The 22,496-nt window shown below is 42.3% G+C and overlaps 1 protein-coding gene across 1 annotated transcript in view; it reads right to left on the reverse strand.

Moving 5' to 3' along the window:
• Positions 1-804: 804 nt before the first annotated feature.
• LOC126183222 (potassium channel subfamily K member 1-like) overlaps positions 805-22,496 on the reverse strand; it is a 233,974-nt gene continuing 212,282 nt past the window's right edge. Inside the window, exons 3-4 of the mRNA XM_049925004.1 lie at positions 17,663-18,061; positions 805-3,135 (exon numbers count right to left, since the gene is read on the reverse strand). Coding sequence (XP_049780961.1) covers positions 2,858-3,135; positions 17,663-18,061 — 677 coding nt within the window. The 3' untranslated portion in view covers positions 805-2,857. The remainder of the gene's footprint in view (positions 3,136-17,662; positions 18,062-22,496) is intronic.

The following is a 22,496-nucleotide window of genomic DNA, read 5'->3' on the forward strand; positions in this document are numbered from 1 at the left end:
TATCGAGCACAGATTTCCTCGCTCGCTACTTGGTCTCTAAACTATGAACAGGCCATGTTGTGTGCTACCCTAGTGATTACTTCTGGGAATTGTAAAAGAATAAAACACTCTCACACAAATTTAACACAAAACAATACTGTGCAGCAGAACAGTGTCATATTTTTACAGTCTTCGGCAGACTGTAAAAACATGACACTATTATAATTTTAGTTGCCAGTAAATAATCTCTAGGGCAATGCGTGACATGTCTTATACACAATTTGGGTGTAGTCCGAACAACATGCAATGAAATCTGTTCTCGATATCTAATGAAGACAACAAAGTAGTCGCAAATTTGTGTACAGTGATTAGGCCGAAAATCCATTAACTTGGAAATCAGTTATCATTCATATCCTCTTCTCGACATTTATGAAACGTTTTCGTTTAATTAAACATGTTCTATCATGTTCCTTATATCGCTTGTTTGAAACTCTCACTTTCTCTTTAATATATGCCTCGTTCTACTTGACGTTTTCTTTTAAGATTTACACAGAAAATATAAAATGACAGTCTGAACACGTAATGGCGTTATCGCAAAAAAAATAAAGTCATGCTTGTAGATTTAGTAGATCACAGTAGAAACAAGGAAATATATACCAGTGGACAGATTTTTGTGTAACTTTTCTTGTGATACGCAAAAATAGTAACAATTTGCCTTAAAATAATGGCTTATTCAAACAAAAATGTGTAATGTCTGCCATAGGTATTTTGTATTTGATTTTGAGAAGTGGTTCACTGTCAAACAAGTGATAAATAATTTCAACATTATTTACACAGACATACTTTATTTGTTCTTACATATCTTCTGTTAAGAGGAGCTACATTATTTATTCTGCTAACACTAATTTCTGTGCAGTAGATGTGGACAGATCTTATTTCACAAGTTCTTGTTACAAATAATTTTCTGTTGATTTTAGAACAATGAATAATATTACCATTTTATTGTCCTGCTAGTGAGTTTTTAAACTAAGAAGACATTCACTGATTTTTTGTAAATAGTACATGATTCAATTCCTCTTTCCTCCATGTGGGAACTAATTTATCACAGGTTAGTTACAATGAAAGGCAAGAGATGATAACAGTTGCAGGTATACTTCTAAGTGTGATTAACCAGTGATAAATATATTCTGGCATGACTACTGCTATTCACATAAAGTTCTTTTCAAGGTAATTTATTTTCGTTACATGTCTAGAGATATAACATATAATTCAAATTTGACTGTTATGTGAAACACACATGCCTACTGTATATGTATATATATATATCTTTTGAATCGCTGGTATGGCTAAAAGCAATAATTAGTGTCTTTAATATATAACATGAACTGCACAGCATTGCAAAATTTTACATTTTTTGGTTAGATTGAAATGGTTTCTTAAAATCCAACATAAAATATTCACAAACTTTATTTACTCATTTCACATCAATCTCATGCAAAGTTCCACAGGCTCTGATCATTTGCAGTTACCGAAATTCTTTATTGGTATACAGAGCTTCATAAAACAATTTTGAATAATTTTGTGATTGATGAGCAGAAACCAAGTATATAAAGTCTGGCGTATGAAATACTTTATTTTCATGTTAAGGCCTGCCTTAAAAATAAAAATATCAGAGATTTTCGTTGGTTCTAAGTCTTGTGTTGTAAGTCTGCTAAACTTAGAATGCAGACAAAAATTCATAGTTATGAAAATTACATTTTTGTAAGCCCTTATTCAAGATACTGAGATACATTTTAGAGTTCAGTGTTGCTTTAGAGACTTCAAACAACATCTTCATTCAAATAAATTAATTTGACACTTAATCATATGCATAGGAACCTAAATGTTCAGATGCAACAAATTTTATTGATGAATTCTATGAATAATCAATTGGCTAGCAGTTGAAAGACATAAGCTTAAATTTTGTAGCAAAAATAAATAAGTTAAATAATTGATAACATGAGCTCATGGATTTGTGTTGAAGGGAATGTCCACTAGATTATTTATAATAAATAAACTTAGGAACATAAACAGTGAACTTTGTGCAATGAGAGATTATCATTTGTGAGATGGTACACCAAGGAGCTGGATCATTTAAATGTGATTAACCATAAATTTTTGTCCATCAGCAAGTACTGTGATTTAAAGAAAATCGGTTGATTGATTCTAAATTCAGGTAAACTATGTACCTACAAATAACCTCAAATTGAAGGATTATTTAAATTTTACACAAAATTGTAATTGACCCTAACTCATTTAAAAGTCACAGAAAGGCAAGGAATAATTATTTAAATTGAAGCTTTATTCAGGTCTACAGCGAGGAACTTCTGCAAGTACTAGCTGACACTCAGGAGTATAGTGGGGACACATTACTTAACAAACATCTCCATACTTGCTAGTAACCGTTAATTTTTTAAGTTTGCAGGTATGGTCTACCTTTTCTTCTGACAATATCAACAGATTAATGGTACTGTGCTTAAAATTTGCTCCATATTTTGATTATCCATCATACTGATAGTTTACATAACGATCCAGAAACTGCCACAGATTAACTGAGTTGTATGTTTTTAGATAGTTACATGACGATCTTAAACCTACACATAGGTACTATTCATGTTTAATGGCAAAGTCATAAATAAATATAAAATATTTGTAATAAACCACTGCAAAACAATGCCACTTGGTTATTAACTGAAGGAATTAAGTGCTAATTAAAAAATGATCAGACATATTTGCAGTTTCAATGAAACTAAAAATATTCCAAGGAAAGTCACAAGTGGCTTTTTGCTACAAAATTTTCCTTGCTTTCTTTGAAAGGTTAGTAAAGCAGTATGCCAATTTAAGGGCGAGCGTGTACAGGTGTGGTGTCTTCAGGGCTAGGAGAATCGTCATGGCGTGACTTGACACGCACCACTGCATGACGTCCTGATCCTCCATCATCCAGCTGCTGCGTATATTTCGGACCAATGGTTCCTGGCGTCTGCAAGCGCACTTTCTCTGGATCTCCAGTTGTTTCATCAGAACGCATCAAGAAGAATAGACCAAAATTCAGTTGGGGGATGTCGTAGAATACAGTCAGTGTCAGCATCATAAATGTCAAGCCCGCAAGAAGATAACCTGAGGAAAAAGAACAGAACTCTTAGCTTAAACCGTTTTTACTTTGGCTATTGGTTGCTCTAAATAAAGATCTCCTTCTTTCACTATCGTTTTTGGACAGTATATCAGCTATCTGAATTTACACATGCTAGCAGTGTATTGTCTTGTTCTGTGAAACTAAGTTGGAACATAAGAATTAAAGTTAGTGAGTAAAACAAGTATGAATGGTGTTTCAGAAATTTTGAAAACTTTAGGCCACTCACATAAGATCACGCTTTGTTGAAGAACACATCCCTTTTAACCAGTCATTTACGATATGTTTACATGCGTGATACAAATCGGTCATTATACGCAATACATCGTAGGAAACTCGTTGTTAGTTGTTATTTTGCTTGTAAGCTTTCAGTGTGCCTTACTAATTATTATGCCTTACCTACGAAATTCAGGATCCAACGTGGACGGGTGATAATTTGAGTTCATTGGCATGATTATGAGTTACGTTGAGGCGGAGGGATATGGGCAGAAATTACCATTAGCGGTCCGCATGACGGTAACTTTGCTGCAGTTTATCGAAACTAGGACTCTTCGTCCTGAGTATGTTGGTCATGGAAGGAGTGATAGAAGTACGCAAGAGTCTGTGGCTGTCGTTGTACATAGGTGTAGTAATACACCTTGAAGATGTACGTCTGCTGAGTTATGTGCTACGGCGCAGGCCACGTAACCGTTCGGAGAGTATTCTAGGAGTACAGTCTACACGTGGAGCACCTTCAATAGATACAGGTATTAGCACCAACCTATCCTGAAATGCACATGGGGCTTGTGCAATGGTATCAATATAAAAATGCCCATTTATATTCGTGGATTGAGGCACCTTGTGTGGCTCATTTTACAGCTACCCCCATATATACCTCACTGTTGAGAAACAGAATCATGCATCTGTGTGAGGACGAGAGATTAGGGTGGGGAAACAACAAGCTATGGTCGGTGAAACAAACGATACACCCGTGGCGTTCCTCTTTCTACTCGCTGAGATAGGAGGAAGTGATTTCACGTGATCCAGACACGGTGCTCTACTCGCCCGGTGAGAGTAAGCAAAAAAATGGTGCAAATGGCTCTGAGCACTATGGGACTCAACATCTTAGGTCATAAGTCCCCTAGAACTTAGAACTACTTAAACCTAACTAACCTAAGGACATCACACACACCCATGCCCGAGGCAGGATTCGAACCTGCGACCGTAGCAGTCCCGCGGTTCCAGACTGCAGCGCCTGAACCGCTAGACCACCGCGGCCGGCTGAGAGTAAGCCACCGGTGTGCGACGATTGTAGTCGACTGAAATGTGTTCATCAAATTTCAATAGTACGTGTTTTATGTCAAAATATGACGGCTGCAACATGCTCCGATCTATTTCAGGACTCTATGAAAAGCGTGTGATTCCTGTTTCAGAATGCTGTGTAGCATCTGAGCTTCTACAAAGGTAATTAGGTAGAGTATTTTAATGTGTTTTAATGGTTGCTGGCTCACCCTATTTTTACCCAGTGATCAGCGATCACCTTTCCGTGTTGTATTAATTTAGCGAAATGAAATGATGGTATGGCATTGGCGGCCGGGAGTCCCCAACTTGGGAAGTGCCACCACCGAGCTGCAAGTCTTTTCAGTTGACGTCACATTAGGCGACTTTCGTGTCGATCATGATGAAATGATGACGAGGAAAACACAACACCCAGTCCAAGAGGAAGAAAACCTCCAACCCGGCTGCTACATGGCAGTCAGATGCGCTGACCGCTCAGCTAAGAAGGCGGACTTATTTTAGCTATTGCATAGTTATCTTACGTGTGTTTTAATAATGAATTTTACGAAATGGTTGTAGACTGAGGCTTGTGTACAGGGAGTATCAAAAAGAAACATCCGATTTGGAACGTCTATATTTCTGAAACTACACTCCTGGAAATGGAAAAAAGAACACATTGACACCGGTGTGTCAGACCCACCATACTTGCTCCGGACACTGCGAGAGGGCTGTACAAGCAATGATCACACGCACGGCACAGCGGACACACCAGGAACCGCGGTGTTGGCCGTCGAATGGCGCTAGCTGCGCAGCATTTGTGCACCGCCGCCGTCAGTGTCAGCCAGTTTGCCGTGGCATACGGAGCTCCATCGCTGTCTTTAACACTGGTAGCATGCCGCGACAGCGTGGACGTGAACCGTATGTGCAGTTGACGGACTTTGAGCGAGGGCGTATAGTGGGCATGCGGGAGGCCGGGTGGACGTACCGCCGAATTGCTCAACACGTGGGGCGTGAGGTCTCCACAGTACATCGATGTTGTCGCCAGTGGTCGGCGGAAGGTGCACGTGCCCGTCGACCTGGGACCGGACCGCAGCGACGCACGGATGCACGCCAAGACCGTAGGATCCTACGCAGTGCCGTAGGGGACCGCACCGCCACTTCCCAGCAAATTAGGGACACTGTTGCTCCTGAGGTATCGGCGAGGACCATTCGCAACCGTCTCCATGAAGCTGGGCTACGGTCCCGCACACCGTTAGGCCGTCTTCCGCTCACGCCCCAACATCGTGCAGCCCGCCTCCAGTGGTGTCGCGACAGGCGTGAATGGAGGGACGAATGGAGACGTGTCGTCTTCAGCGATGAGAGTCGCTTCTGCCTTGGTGCCAATGATGATCGTATGCGTGTTTGGCGCCGTGCAGGTGAGCGCCACAATCAGGACTGCATACGACCGAGGCACACAGGGCCAACACCCGGCATCATGGTGTGGGGAGCGATCTCCTACACTGGCCGTAGACCACTGGTGATCGTCGAGGGGACACTGAATAGTGCACGGTACATCCAAACCGTCATCGAACCCATCGTTCTACCATTCCTAGACCGGCAAGGGAACTTGCTGTTCCAACAGGACAATGCACGTCCGCATGTATCCCGTGCCACCCAACGTGCTCTAGAAGGTGTAAGTCAACTACTCTGGCCAGCAAGATCTCCGGATCTGTCCCCCATTGAGCATGTTTGGGACTGGATGAAGCGTCGTCTCACGCGGTCTGCACGTCCAGCACGAACGCTGGTCCAACTGAGGCGCCAGGTGGAAATGGCATGGCAAGCCGTTCCACAGGACTACATCCAGCATCTCTACGATCGTCTCCATGGGAGAATAGCAGCCTGCATTGCTGCGAAAGGTGGATATACACTGTACTAGTGCCGACATTGTGCATGCTCTGTTGCCTGTGTCTATGTGCCTGTGGTTCTGTCAGTGTGATCATGTGATGTATCTGACCCCAGGAATGTGTCAATAAAGTTTCCCCTTCCTGGGACAATGAATTCACGGTGTTCTTATTTCTATTTCCAGGAGTGTAATAAATATATACAACGAATTTTGTCTTTTGGTGAAAAGGAAATTCAAAACTTTTTTTTATACCTTTTAATAGGTGTTCAATATGCCTCCCTTGAGATGCACGGCAATATATCAATGCGGTATTCAAATTGTTCCCACACTGCAGCGAGCGTGACTTGAGTTACAGCTTCCACAGCTGCTGTTATGCGATGCCTCAGTTCACGCATTGCTGTTGGTAACGGAGACATATAAACAGAATCTTTTATAAACCACCACAAGAAATAATCACATAAAGTCTGGTCCTGTGACCTAGGAGACCAGTAATGTAAGGTGGAATCACATGGTCCAGTGTGACCGATCCCTCGGTCAGTGACCGTTTGATTTAGAAGTTCCTGCACTTCCGGAAGCCAGTGTGGTGGTGCCCCATCCCGTTAATAAATGAAGTCGTTCGAATCAGTCTCCAACCGTGGGAAAAGAAAGTTCTCAAGTATATCGAGATATGTGCTTCCTGTTGCAGTGTTATCGGCGAAGAAATATGGACCATACACCTATTCCCGTGAAATGGCACAAAACACATTAAATTTTGGAGAGTCCCTCTCACGTTTTACAACTTCATGTGGTTGTTCCGTACCCCATATTCTCTCATTATGACGGTTCACCTTTGCCGGCCGGTGTGGCCGTGCGGTTCTGGCGCTTCAGTCTGGACCCGCGTGACCGCTACCGTCGCAGGTTCGAATCCTGCCTCGGGCATGGATGTGTGTGGTGTCCTTAGGTTAGTTAGGTTTAAGTAGTTCTAAGTTCTAGGGGACTGATGACCACAGATGTTAAGTCCCATAGTGCTCAGAGCCATTTGAACGGTTCACCTTTTTATTTAAATGGAATGTTGCCTCGTCACTAAACACTAAGCATGGAAGAAAACTGTCACCTCCATCTTGCCAAGCACGAAATTACAGAACTCGAAACGTTGTTGTTTGTCACCTTCACGAAAAGCTTGTACTAGCTGAATTTTATATGGTTTCATGTATATTCGTCGACGCAGTACGCACCAGACGAACATCGAGGGCATGTTGAGCTGCACGGTGAAGGGATTTCTGCGGACTCCTTGTGAAACTATGACGGCAGCGTTCTACATCTATGTTAGACACTCGGGGACGGCCCGGCAATTCGCCTTTACACAAACAACCTGTTTCTCGGAGTTGTTCATACCATCGTCTAATGCTCTGTGCTACAGGAGGATTCACACCATATCTAGCACGAAGATCACGCTGAACAGTTATTATTGACCCGCACTCGCAAAACGTAGAACACAAAACGCTCTCTGTTGTCCCGACACCATTTTTACTAGAACTGAAGTGGGCGCACACTGCTGCTACCTAGCGGGAACCATGTAAAACTCGAGAGTTTGCTCTTTCCAACAGGACGGTTTTCACGCACATATCTCAAATAACATAATATATATGATTTCCTTAAATTGTATGATTCTTTTTGATACACCCTGTATTTTGTACTTGTGTGTGAAAGTGTGAATGTACGTGAGTGAGAATGGAGCTTTAGTATGAGATTAGATGAGCTCGATATTGAGCGCCCTAACCATATAGTACAAGGATATAACCAGTACCAGATTGAATATTCACTCTTTACCGAAGTGTGCGTTGATTCGATACTTCCTGGTATATTCAGACTTTGTGCTTGTCTGGGACTCGAACATAGACTCTTAGCTTTTCGCGGGTAAATGCTCTACCGACTGAGCTATCCAGGCTCCACTGAGACTCGCTCTCATCGCTTCACTTCCACTCAATCAGCAGAGCATTTGCTCACAAAGGGCAAAGGTTCTGGGATTGAATCTCAGTCTGGGTGCTGACGCTGCTGCTGGTTAAGCGTCTGAAGAGACTAAACATCTAAGGACAGCAGTCTCTTATTCGCCTTCCACGACGGAGTCTGTACACCCCATCTGTCTATGTCTGGCGTTAATCCTGTGTACAACTGCGAGAATGTCTTCTAAATGCTTGTGTAATGTATATCTGAAGTGAGACGTGGGTATGAGCCCAGTTTTCACCTAATGGGGTGTGGAGAACCACCTAAAAACCACACCCAGGCTGGCTGGCTCACCAGCCCTCATCATTCATCCGTCAGGCAGATTCGATCCTGGTCAGGCTCGCCTTCCCTAGCCCTGGAGGTGGTGCTTTAATACGCTGGCAGTTCTCAGTATGGCACACTGATTTAATCTCACAGGAAGTTACAGACAAGCACTAATTTTACAGTCGTGGCGACCATAAATGGGACTCCGGAAAATCACATACAACTGCTGTAAGATCTCACCAACGATTGGTTTCTGTGAAAATTGGGGCTGAAAGGGTTGGTAATCGTCTTCTAGAATCTATTCTTCTGCTATCATGTACTATTAAATAGTAAAATAGCTTACTATCGGTTTCAGCACGTCGCATTTACGAAATTACCGCATCTGCTGTTCGCAATCTCTGCTTCCAGAGTTACGAAGCTCCCGTACACTTCAGTGTTGAGACGCGAGCACAGCTATCAACTTTAAGGTACAGTGGACAGATTGGACAGGACGTACTGTGTGCACGCTCGTTTGTTTGTTTTAACACGCTAGTACTTTTTCCGTGAGAGATATCGAAAGTTTGGTTTCCATTTCTTCAGTTCCCACCAGTCGTCAACTGATTGAATAAAACAGTAATGAAATACAATCCTGGCATGCTCCATAGAATTGGACGACCACTGCTGCCTGTGTGTTAAGCTTGTAACGAGGCTAAGGCCAGACTGTTTGAACACTTGTTGTAAGTTTATTAGAAAATACCTCGAATAAATATAATTTGTGTAAAGTTGTTGTTTTTTATTTATTTATAATCTTATGGATGTCTGAAATAACAGATGCGTTAGAAAGAAGATGTTCCTTGGCAAGAAATAATTCTTTGCTATATATATATTGTGAGAAAATAATTATGAAGTGCATTTTCAAAATAACGCCAGAGAAATAGAGGAGAGGCAATAAATAATTATATCTTTCAGTATTTTTAAAAATTTGGAACTCAACAATTGTTCCTAGAGATAATCACAGACGTGGGGCTCCGTAATTATGTTAAATACTAAGATCATATTGCAGTGGAAAGTTTATATACAGCTAATATAATACAGTTGCGGAAAATTTGTCAAGCTGACTATCCCAATTTCTGCTATATGCCAAATGTCATAAGCTATGAAATAACAGCACATAGACATCTTCAAAACAATTATTCCACTTGAATTTTGTTGATAATACAAATGAAGAAAAGGTCACAGAAATCATTAAAAGGTAATTCTCAGCAGCAACAGACTCAATATGTTAATAAAGAGATGCAGAAGTAATAACATAAATCGACTGTGAGCTTCAGTGTATTGTTAAATTATAATCTGCCACATATCACTATCAAATAAAAAGTAGGAACTACAAACATGGATCGATAATCGAAGCAAATTTCAGCTAGGTATCAGTATATTTTATTAAATGACACGATCGGTTGTAAGCATGATTCTTGTTATGCTCTCGAACTTTCAAAAAGATGCAACGTGTAGTTTTTTTATTACCAGCTAATCAATTGTCACACTTTTCGTAGAAATGTATAATGATACGTTACGCGCAATGATAAGACATTTTTATTTAAAAAGGTAAATTCGGATCCAGATACAAACTAATTTGTTGGAAGGTGTCTCTACCCGAGCACTAAGGAAATAAAATTAAATGTTCTCTTAGGGGCAGTGCAGTTTTAACACGATCTGGATGCTTCTTTGAGGTTTTTATAAATAAAGGTCAATAAAATTCGTAATATGGTTATAAAATACCGTCGCGTTGATGAATTTATTGACTTGCCATGCATGTAATGCAAAGCGTCAATACACTGCATGACAAAAAAGTGAAGCACCCAGAAGACATGGTCAGATGTTAATCTAGCTTCGTACATGTACACACCATTGACGGGTATGTAAGAGATTAGAGTTACAGTTCTCTGTGACAGGTAGAATGGTGACCAGGATACATTAGCGTTGTTCGTGTTTAGTGTTGTTAGCAAGCCTGGTTAATGTATAAAAGGGGGAATGGACAGCGTCAGATATTGAGTCGTCATTGTGAAGGATACGGAGACGCTGCGTACTCCTGTGAAACAGCGTTATCAGCACCTGACAGAGTTTGAAGTAAGCCTCATTGGCGATCTCCACTTCACCGGCTGGTCGAATCGTGCAGTATGAAGATTTGTGAATTCAGATGTGACAGTGGCCCGATGCTGGACTGCTTGGAAATGTGAGGGCAAGCATACTCGCCTTACAGGTTCCAATCAACCATGTCTCACCACCACAAGGTTGGATCGCCTTATTGTGCACCAACCCTCTGACATCTGTCCCTGCCATCATCCCGCACCATTGGTCAGAGACTAGCAGCAGCCGGACTACGGAATTAATATCCCACGCGTAGGCTGCTGTTACCATCACAACACATACGGCTGTTTCTGGAGCGCTACCGTGACCGAAAAGCAACGACTGCTGATTAATGGCGTCGTATTGTGTTCAGGTATGAATCACGGTTGTGCACTACCCCGGATGACCATCATCGGCTGGTACTGATTGAGGAAACTCTGAAGGCACAAAAAAAAGGTTACTTACAGTCTGCTTCCTCATGTGTTAACTCTCATACGGCAGTACCGTGGTGACATTTTTCAACAGGGCAATGCTCGACCGCATACGGTTCGTCGCTCTGTGAGCTATCTGCGTGGTGTTAAGGCACTGCCGTGGCCAGTTCGATCCCCAGATCCGTCCCAAAAGGATATGTGTGAGACCAGCTCGGAAGTTAACACTGTCCAAGTGCCCGTACCTGGGATATCAAGGACCGATTACGACAGTTGTGGGAGAACTTGCCTTAAGAGAGGATACAACGTATTTGTGACACCCTCCCCAACCGAATTAGTGGTTGCATCCAGGCTGTAGGGGATAGGACGTGCTTGTGATAAACTGACTCATACTGCCAAGTTCTTTATAAATTTTACTCGATATTTTAATCACTGAAATTATATCATATACCGTTTCAAACGGGGAAGCTTCATTTTGTTTCTCCCCCCTTCTGCGTCCGTTACCCCTTTTGTCAGACAGTGTAATATCCTGAATGAACTTAGGCGTATGAAGGAGCTAATAGTAAAATAGGTGCTTTATACGTTGACTCTAGATCAAAACCGCTTGAAGAAAGACGTTTCAAACTCGTGTTTTCAGCGTTATGAAGCTATAGACGAAACGACGTATGCTATTACAGCACATTGATAAAACTACCGTAAAAATGGTAGGTTGCCAATGTAAACGCACAGTAAAATCACATAACGAATCAGTTGTAGTGGTGGATTCACAGGGTATCATCACAATTGACTTCATGGTAGAGACTGTAACAAAAATTTATGTTACACTACTGTTATTTATTTCCTAAACTCAACATACTTATTGAAGTGTATATATTTAATGAAACGAATTTATATGCTGTATATCGGAACTAAGCAAGGTAGCAAACAATTTTTTGAGGGAATGAAGAAATGAAATGTCGCAGCACCAAAGTCGTTATGCAAAATTGAGTTTTTGAAGATAATCGTCTACTAGTAGTATAGTCACCTAGTTATGTAACATATTCATGGGCTTTTCAACTGGCATTCGATACATTTAATTTCTTACAAAGCTACAAGTAAAGCTGCTCCAAGCAAGTCAAAAACATTTAATTCGAGGATACTGATATTATCGGTATGCATGCGACAGCATGCGCTACCTAATACACTGATGGAAGAAAGGACCGCAACGCAAAGAGGGAGTTGTGCGACATAAGCGAAAGTTGCTAGCCGTGTTTCTACATCTGGAATATTACGCCTATTCATATTTCGCGCCAGCCGCATAAGAGTGGCGCTAGTAGCACCACTATGAGGATGCAAATCACGTTCCTTTAAGTACGAGCTGTAACGGCCGTGAGCGTTAGTTACGTCTGAGACTGGAAGTGGTGAGCTGATGTTAGTCAAGAAAGCCTTTAAGACGACAAAGATCCTATTGTCAAAAGCTCACTGTGTTTGAAAGAGATCTTGTAACAGGGCTACGATACACGGGAATGTACGGTCGCAGCGAGACAGGGCTCCCGCCTGAAGGCCACGTGGCACTACCGAGAGAGACGACCATCGTGTTCGGCGTGGGGCCCTGGCGCATCGTACTGCAGCTACTGCAGCAATTTAAGCAGCCGTTGGCACCACAGTGTCACAAAGAACTGTTACAAATCGGTTACTTCAAGGACAGCACCGAGCCAGACGCCCTGTAGCGTCCATTCCACTGACCACAAACCACCGCTATTTTTGACTTCAGTAGCGTTAAGCGAGAGCTCATTGGAGGGCACGGTGTAGGTCTGTTGTGTTTTCTGATGGAAGCTGACTCTGCCTCGCTACCAGTGAGGGCCGCTTCTTGATTAGACGGGCCTGCAACTAACCTGTCTGAGTGCATAACCTTGAGTTATGGTCTGGGGTTCAATTTCGTATGACGCGAAGAGCACTCTCGTGATTATCCCATGCTCCTTGACTGCAAATTTGTGCGTCAGTTTGGTGATGCGACCTGTTACGCTGCCATTTATGAACAGCATTCCAGAAGCATCCAACAGGATAACGGTTGCCCACACACGGCCGTTGTGACCTAGAATGTTCTATAGAGTGTCGACATGTGGCCCTGGCCTGCTAGATCGCCAGACATGTCTCCAGTCGAGCACATACGGGTCATCATCGGACGACAACTGCAGCTCATATACGAACAGACCCTATATTGGCCGACCTAGTGCAACAGACATGGGACTCCATCCCACAAACTGACATCCGGCAGCAGTGCGACACAATGCATGCAGGTTTGCGTACTTGCATTCAATATTCTGGCGACTACACTTGTTATTATTGTACCAGCGTTTCACATTTGCAGTGGCGTATCTCGTGCTTACATTAATGTGTGATCTTGGTATGTTAAACGATTAAATATGTTACTTAGGCAAATGTATTCCAGAAATTTCGTTACTTTACATTAATTATTTTTCGGCGTTGCCATATTTCTCCGTTAGAGGATGTTCCATAGCGCCGTGCATGAAAACAGGATTTTTCCAGGGCTCATACCTCGTCTTCTATTGGCGATAATGATATGGTCAACTGGTTTCGATATCCCTTTCGCTGTGGACCATTTGTATACCCAACAGAAGGATCGTCTTACTGTAGCTATCCTACAGTGCAGGGTCAAAGGCTGAATGTTACACACTTCGTGAGCTTAGACAAATGGAACAAATCGGTTGGTTGTTTTTCCATTAGATGTAGTCTACGGTACGCCTTAAGAGCCTTATGGAAACACCATTTAGTTCATGAATGGTTTCTGAGAAAACCCGAAAAAACGGTTTTCGGGCACCAAAACCGAGCTGCAGATTTTAAGACAGCTGTGCACAGAAAATGTCTGAAATTTTGGATATATTCCTGAAATCCCGATCTCGAACAACCCTGAAAATTTTCTAGATATTTCTAACCATTTCCAACAACAGAGGTTCAAAGTTACCATACTTGAACACGGAAAATACGCACCTAAAATCAGGTGTGAGGCGAAAACGTAGTTTATAAAGTGACGTAGCTTGGAGGAATATGCTGTGAACTGTATTCGTTATCACTCGAAGGGTTCTGGGAACTCCATGTTGTAGTACTGAAGCACATGCAAAATATTTATGCACGTAAAATTCGGTCTGAGGTGTAAAACTATACAGGGTGAGTCACCTAACGTTACCGCTAGATATATTTCGTAAACCACATCAAATACTGACGAACCGATTCCACAGACCGAACGTGAGGAGAGGGGCTAGTGTAATTCTTTAATACAAACCATACAAAAATGCACGGAAGTATGTTTTTTAACACAAACCTAAGTTTTTTAAAATGGAACCACGTTAGTTTTGTTAGCACATCTGAACATATAAACAAATACGTAATCAGTGCCGTTTCTTGCATTGTAAAATGTTAATTACATCCGGAGATGTTGTAACCTAAATTTGACGCTTGAAACCTCCGACGTTCAGTTGCGTGTTGTAACAAACACGGGCCACGGTCGGCGAGCAGCATCTGCAGGGACATGTTTACGATGACGACCGTGTTTACGAGTGTGGCTGCTGTGCACTGTTGTGGTTTGGTCTAGCTGTCGCAGTGTCCGCATGTAGCGCTTGCTGCTATTGTTATTCTGCATTCGTCTCCGCACGCAGACCAACTGTAGTACACCGTGTTACCAGACGTCTGTGATAGTGTAGTGTTGTAGGAACTGTGACCATGGTGTATTCGAACTCTGAAAAGGCGGAGATGATACTCATCTATGGCGAGTGTCGACGAAATGCAGCTGAAACCTGCAGGGTGTATGCAGAACGGTACCCGGACAGAGAGCATCCAACGTGCCGCACATTGCAAAACATCTACCACCAACTGTATGCAACATGTATGGTCGTAGCACGCAAACGGGTCCGTAACAGGCCCGCCACAGGAGAAGCGGGTGCAGTTGGTGTGTTAGCTGCTGTTGCCATGAACCCACACATGAGTACACGGGACATTGCGATAGCCGGTGGACTGAGTCAAAGTAGTGTCATGCGCATGCTGCATCGTCACCGCTTTCACCCGTTTCATGTGTCGCTACATCAGCAATTACATGGTGATGACTTTAATCATCGAGTGCAATTCTGTCAATGGGCATTAACAGAGAATGCGTTGCAGTTCTACCTGTTTACTGATGTAGCGGGTTTCACAAACCACGGGGCAGTGAATCTACGGAACATGCATTACTGATCCGTGGACAATCCTCGCTGGCTCAGACAGGTAGAGCGACAGCGACTGTGGACTGTAAACGTATGGTGCGGAATCATTGGCGATCACCTCATAGGTCCTCACTTCATTGCAGGGGCCCAAACAGCTGCAACATACATCGCGTTTCTACAGAATGATCTGCCAACGTTGCTCGAAAATGTTCCTCTGGAAACGCGTCGACGTATGTGTTATCAGCATGATGGTGCACCTGCACATTCCGCAATTAACACTAGGCTGACCCTTGACAGGATGTTCGACGGGCGTTTCATAGGACGTGGAGGACGCATAAATTGGCCAGACCGTTCTCCTGATCTTACACCTCTGGACTTCTTTCTGTGGGGTACGTTAAAGGAGAATGTGTACCGTGATGTGCCTACAACCGCAGAGGATATGAAACAACGTATTGTGGCAGCCTGCGGCGACATTACACCAGATGTACAGCGGCGTGTACGACATTCATTACGCCAGAGATTGCAATTGTGTGCAGAAAATGATGGCCACCACATTGAACATCTATTGGCCTGACATGTCAGGACACACTCTATTCCACTCCGTAATTGAAAACGGAAACCACGGGTGTACGTGTACCTCACCCCTCATGGTAATGTACATGTGCGTCAGTGAAAAAGACCAATAAAAAGGTGTTAGCATGTGGACGTAATGTGCTGTTCCAGTCTCTTCTGTACCTAAGGTCCATCACCGTTCCCTTTGGATCCCTTCGTAATTCGGTGCTCTCCGATACACACGATCGAACAGCGGAGGAGTGGTACTCAAGCGTCAACTTTACGTTACAATATCTCCGGATGTAATTAACATTTTACAATGCAACAAACGGCACTGATTACGTATTTGTTTATATGTTCAGATGTGCTAACGAAACTAACGGGGTTCCATTTAAAAAAACGTATGTTTGTGTTAAAAAACATACTTCCCTCTCCTCACGTTCGGTCCGTGGAATCGATTCGTCTGTATTTGATGTGGTTTACGAAATATATCCAGCAGTAATGTTAGGTGACTCACCCTGTATAGCCTTTGGGTTATTTCAATTTCACATAAGTAAGCTATCAAAATTTTACTAAATCATAAATTGCTTTTACATGAGTGACGTGCCCTGCTTTACCAACAAAAGACGGAAACCAGCGGCAAAATGCTCCTATCGGAGCACAAAAAGGACGAATATGCTGCTGTTTATTGAAAGATTCTGACTGAAAAGTGGGGTACCAGCTGCCTCGTTCTACCTTCCTCAGCACCTTTAAAATTTTTCCGAAAAATTTTGGCATGCGAATATATTCACGCTTTACTAGGCTGGAGAGCGGGAGACAGTAGCAGCGGGAAAAAGACAGAAAAGTAATAAATACTAGAAGGTAGCAGACAGTTGCTGTGGTATAGAAAGAGCGATGGCGACAATGGCCGTGAGACAGAAAGAGAGGGACACAGTGAGAGTGGAACATAGTTGACAGTGACAGAACAGTGTTAGGAAATGAGTGAAGGAAACAGTACTAATGGGAGAGGAATAAAGAGAAGGAGAAAGTGGGTGAGAGCCAGTGATAATGAGAGACAGAGTATTGATAATGACAACGAGGAAGACAGAGATACTGATTGCGAGAAGGGACGGCATCAGTGCGATGATATGAATGGGATAGCTGCAATAAGAGATAGGATAGACAGTGACAGTGAAAGTGAGAGGAGACAATATTAGTACGACAGTACGAAGGAGACTGTGGCTGTGAGACAGGGGACAGTGCCAGTTAGGGAAGCACAAAGAGACAATGACATTGACTTGGGCTGAATAAGTGAGTGAGAATCAACAAGTGGGAGTGGATGCGTATGAGCGACTTACAGTGATGGGCTCGTGGGTGTGAGCGAGCTATAGTTCAGGGAGATTGTATGAATGAGACGTGAGTTGAATGTTAAACGGAGAGCGAGTATGTTTGCTTGCCAAAATTTTTGAGAAAATTTTAAAGGCGCTAGGGAAGGTAGAATGAAGCAGCTGGAACCCCACTTTTCAGTTAAAGTCTTTCAATAAACAGGAGCACATTACCTTCTTTTGAGCTACGATAGGAGCATTTTTCCGCTGGTGACTATGTTAGACTATGTGCATCTGGTTAGTGTTTGCATTGAGCAAATATTTTTCCATGATTGTGATTATATACACATAAAAACTGTTCTTATCTTAACGTCTTTTCCTTATAGTAACTTATGTGTTCACATAAAATTCCAGTAGCTTCGTCCTGGTAGACGAGTGAACCAGTGAGGCTAACAGTATTAATTCTAATACAGTGACAGTCAGAAGTACATAAGCAGAGTTTGTCTACTGCGACTATCAAAATGATTCATTCAGTTTCTTACCTGTGGTTGCAACCTTATACAGGGGTCTGTATGCCTGATTTGGGGAATCTCCTGGAATGTAGTCACCAAGGCCCACAGTTGTGAGTGATATAAAGCAGTAATACAGAGAATCCAGGAAGTCCCACTCCGGTTCAAGTGCTGCAAAAACTGAAGCAGGCAGCATCATGAAAAGTGCGACGAGCACTGTGACAACGATAGCAAGATGCAGCAGACGGATGTTGAAGGGCTGATACAGATGGCCAAGGCGTGAGTTCAGGGTCTGCAGCAGCACTGTTGTTGGAACCATCAATCTTTCCACCAGGGCTGTCAGCAGCACCAGAGTCAGAGGGATTCCCAGCATTGCGTATATCATGCAAAACACCTTTCCACCTTTGGAAAGCGGTGTCACATGCCCATAACCTGCAACAAATGACACCCTTTTTAACGAAGAATAATTTATAAATGTAAAATAATAATGGAAAAGCCGATATTTGCTTCAAAATTTCTATGAAACTCATTATTACAAACTTAAGAACATAAACCCTCCCCACAACCAGCAGTTAAGAAATAGTAGGTATATTCAGCTCATGGACAACACTTTGCTACATGTGTAATAATTTCTGCTGTTTAAACCGTCCTAGTCTTACATTAACTTTTCTTTAAGCATTCCCTAAATACTTATAAATTTCACTTCATAGATTCACTAGCTCCATGTAGAAGAAGTCCACAAGCTTTCTTTCAGAGTTTCACTCATCGTTTTCTTAGCTTTGGCTTCATTTTTTCCCAAACTTAATATTATTGATAAATGAGTGATAATTGCTGCTACTACGTTAAATATATGTCCTGCGCCATTCTGTAATGTAGTTGGCGATGGTTTAATTTTTACACACGTTACATAAATGTAGATTTAAAAATTCTGATATTGATAACTTAATTGAATCATTGAACTGGTCCTTTTCAGTGATATTCCAAAATTTGCTGGCAGGAGATGTCTCCACAGTCAGAACATTGAAACACATTTTTTATATTGGCAACTTATTGGTTTATCAACATTCATTATTCCTGGAAGCAACATACTTTCTACACAAAGGAAAAGCACAATTTAGCGCAAAAGCTGGCTGATACAGAGATCAAACTATTAAAAGTGTGGAGTAAATTTTGACATTTGGTCTGATTCTATGACTCACTTCAAAGAAGTCGTCTGAAACTGAGAAATAAAAAATTTATTTTGTGTCGTGTATACAAAATTGTATAAAGAATTATTCCATTTAGATGTAATTGTATTCAATTATTCATTGTTGGGGACTACAATTTCTCACATAGAGGGAAGTTAAGTGTGGTAAATTGCCTACTGAATAATGTAATTACCATCTCAGATCAGTAGAAGTATGAATAAAGAATTAGAACAGTAAAAGAAATTGAAAACATATAACAACGATAAATCGTTGAACTATGAACTAAGAAAGGCATGTGACACAATATGATTCTTGCTGCAGGAGTTCGACATAATCATTCGAGAACTTCTGCAGGAACTATATTTCTGAAGCTTGTTTCCAGCCTTATTTTTTCTTTCTCTTGTGCTATAACACCGCTTTTAAGTGTTCTGGGACGAAATTGAGTTTTTGACTGTTGCGATGCTATGTTGACTTGTCTTGCTAGCAGACTTTACAGACTCCTAACAATAGAAAATTTTCTGTACTGGCTTGGCTGGTGCACTCTGCCAACAATCGCAGATCTATTACAGAGCCTTCGAAGCTATTGTCTCTTATGCAGGGTTAAGGGGAGAGCTACGTAAGTTCAGCAGGGGTGATGTACTAAACCTAGTGTCAGAAACGGCAGAGCATTAAAGAGAATTGCTATCTTTAATAAAACTATTGTGAAACCAATAGCTGTAGGACTTCATTTACAAGTAGAAAGAAAAAGTGTTAACGAAGGCAGTGTGATGGGAACTATTCATGGCATAGCTCACGTTACCATCTCTGTTGGAAATCAGTCAAATATCAAAAAGAGGCTTGAGTGCTGGAAGGAATACAAAACTTTCTCTATCAACCAGTCGAACTTTATAATCTGGGCCAGTAAATCTACACTTCTGCGCAACAGTGGGAAGGATAGCGCATAACGAAATTTTAATTACTGTCTGTAGTAAAGAAGGAAAAACCAGGGCCGTTTTGAGTACATTCTTTCACACAAGTGTCTTAGTATTTGATGTCCCCTCCCCCTCCATTTTCCCTCATACACTTTCTCCTATGTCAGTTTTCGTTACTCATTGTGAAACTCACTGCATATAAATCTTGCAATTCGATGACCCTGCCACCCACATCATCTTGGGGCCCACTAATTGCACGTCCTGTATAGAAACCTTACAGCTGGCGTCTCTCAGCTTGGCACCCCAAGGAATCTCTACTAATTTTATGTCCTGTATAGAAATCTTACAGCTGTGGAGCATCTGCCACCCCTCTCAGCTTGATAGCCGAAGCGGCCTCTGCTAACTGTATGTCCTGTACACAAATCCTGCGGGGGTGGCACGTCAGGCACTACCTGTATAGAAACCTTATCTCTCAGTTTGATGCTCCAACCAGCCGGTTTTAGTTGTACATCTTCTATAGAAATGTTACAATTTCAGCACCTCTGGCGCCCCTCTCAACTTTGTGCCCCAGGTGACCTCTACTCATTGTACATCCTGTATAGAAATCTTACAGTTGTGGCATTGGTGGCCACCATCTCAGAGTCCCAAGCGTCGGTTTTCGTCACGTGGGTCTCACACCGGCCCTTGGAGGAACTTAAGAATTTAATCTGTAGGAGATCCTGAGGTATACAGGGTGCAAAAGTTGGTACACAAGCTGCTGCCACTTCTGGCAGCAATGGTGTCTTCAGTCCACTAGGAATCGACTGAAACTGAGCTTGGATGACACATACAGTTGCGTCATCCACGCTGCTTCAACTCAGCTCTATGATTGAGTTCATCAGTCATGATGGACAGCGAGTGGTGGCGTGCCAGTCTCTCAGTAACCCATGAACAGGTGTTTTGGATGAATGTGAGATATGAAGTACGTGCTGGGAGGGCAGTAGCAGAAGTTAATCTTTATCGAGATAGGTCAGGACAGCCTGGCTACACGCAATTTTACATTATCTTGTTGAAAGGCAACATAATGGAGACTTTCAGGGTAGGCCGTAGCCAACGGCCTTAACAAGCCTGCAATTTAACCGCTCATATCCAGATATTACTGACTATAACAACCAGAGGTGATCGAGTTGTGCACCCAATGACATCCCATACCATCACACTAGGTACCTGGTCTGTATGACGATAACAAATGCAAGATGACAGCTTTTGTCCTGTCTGGAGCCTTCACGCGTGGATGCATCCATTGTGTTGCTATACGAAAAGCTGGAACTCGTATGAAACGACAATTTGTCGCTACTCACGTGTCCATTGTTGATCATGGGTGCACCACTTGATCATGAGTGCACCACCGTCAGAGCAAGTCCCACCTTTGGTGTGTAAAGGGAAGCCGTAATAAAGATCTCAGTGCTGAAGTTCCGTGGTATTTCGTACATCGTCGCACTGTACATGTGAACATTTCCCTAGTTGCAGACAAGTCCATTTCCAGACTCAAGACACCTGACGTGGCTGTACGAGTCTCCACAGCCGAGCGAACAATATGCACGATCTGGAGCTAATTGCGTGAGGTTGCCGGGCTCCTGCATGGCCCTCCTGAACCCACAGATTCCGCATCTGCTTGACAGTCAAGGGATTCCGACCAATGTGAGCAGCAATGCCGCGGAACGAGAAACTGCCCTTTCGATAGGTCCTGATAGTCTGTTCTCAAATTCCGAAACGTGCTAGTACACGGTTCTGCTTCTTACACGAGGTAAAACACGGTCTTTTCACAACCCACGTTCAAATGTGATTTCTGAATGTTGAGCCCACTAAGTAATACTTCCTTATGTATAGAATATAGCTGGCCTCAGTCCTATTTACTTTGTGACGTGGCTCTGAAATGCTAATCATTTGCATACCCAATTATTTAACACATTTCACTTCATTTCTACGTTAGCTTTATGCTTCCTTCTTCATGTCACAGTTTTGATGGCCGACACTGCAGCCTTACATGGGTACATACCACAGGACGTGTTTACATATGGGGAACACCAAGGTAAGTTTTCGCTGCAGACTTATTTATCCAGCAGTGCTGCTATGTGGAGGTTCTGTAATAATTTGGCATGTTACATAGTAGTTTTCATTGTGCTTTCATAGTGTGAGTGGCTTAAAATGGTTGATTCTAACATGTCTTATCTGTGTCTCTGTGGAAGCGTAAAATTTTGTATTTGGTTTTCGTGTAATTAAAGCCAGACCATTGCATCATAAATTATGCATTAGCTATTCTCTTTATTATTCGTTTAATATTATATTTTGTTCCATTCAAGGTAAAAAATAAAATAAAATCCAGCTCTCTAGAACAGATGGTCAATGGTCTTCAGTCCCAAGACTGAGTTGATGCAGCTCTCCGTGCTACCCCTCCCGTGCAAGCCTTTTCATCTCCAAATAACTACTGCAACCTACGTATTTTTGAACCTGCTTATTGCATTCATGTCTTGGTCTCTCTCTATAGTATTTGTGCCCCACATTTCTCTCCAATAAGAAATTGGTGATCACTTGATGTCTCACAATGTGTACTGTCAAGTGATTCCTTCTTTTAGGCAACTAGTGTCACAAATTTCTTACCTTCCCAGTTCTGTTCGGTACCTCGTCAGTAGTTACGCGATCTACACATCTAAACTTTTCCTTGTAACACCATATTTCATATTCTATTCTTGTCTAAAATGTTTGTCATCCATGTTTCACTTCCATATA

The sequence above is a fragment of the Schistocerca cancellata genome, chromosome 4 (genome assembly GCF_023864275.1).
Source record: "Schistocerca cancellata isolate TAMUIC-IGC-003103 chromosome 4, iqSchCanc2.1, whole genome shotgun sequence".
NCBI classification, from domain to species: domain Eukaryota; kingdom Metazoa; phylum Arthropoda; class Insecta; order Orthoptera; family Acrididae; genus Schistocerca; species Schistocerca cancellata.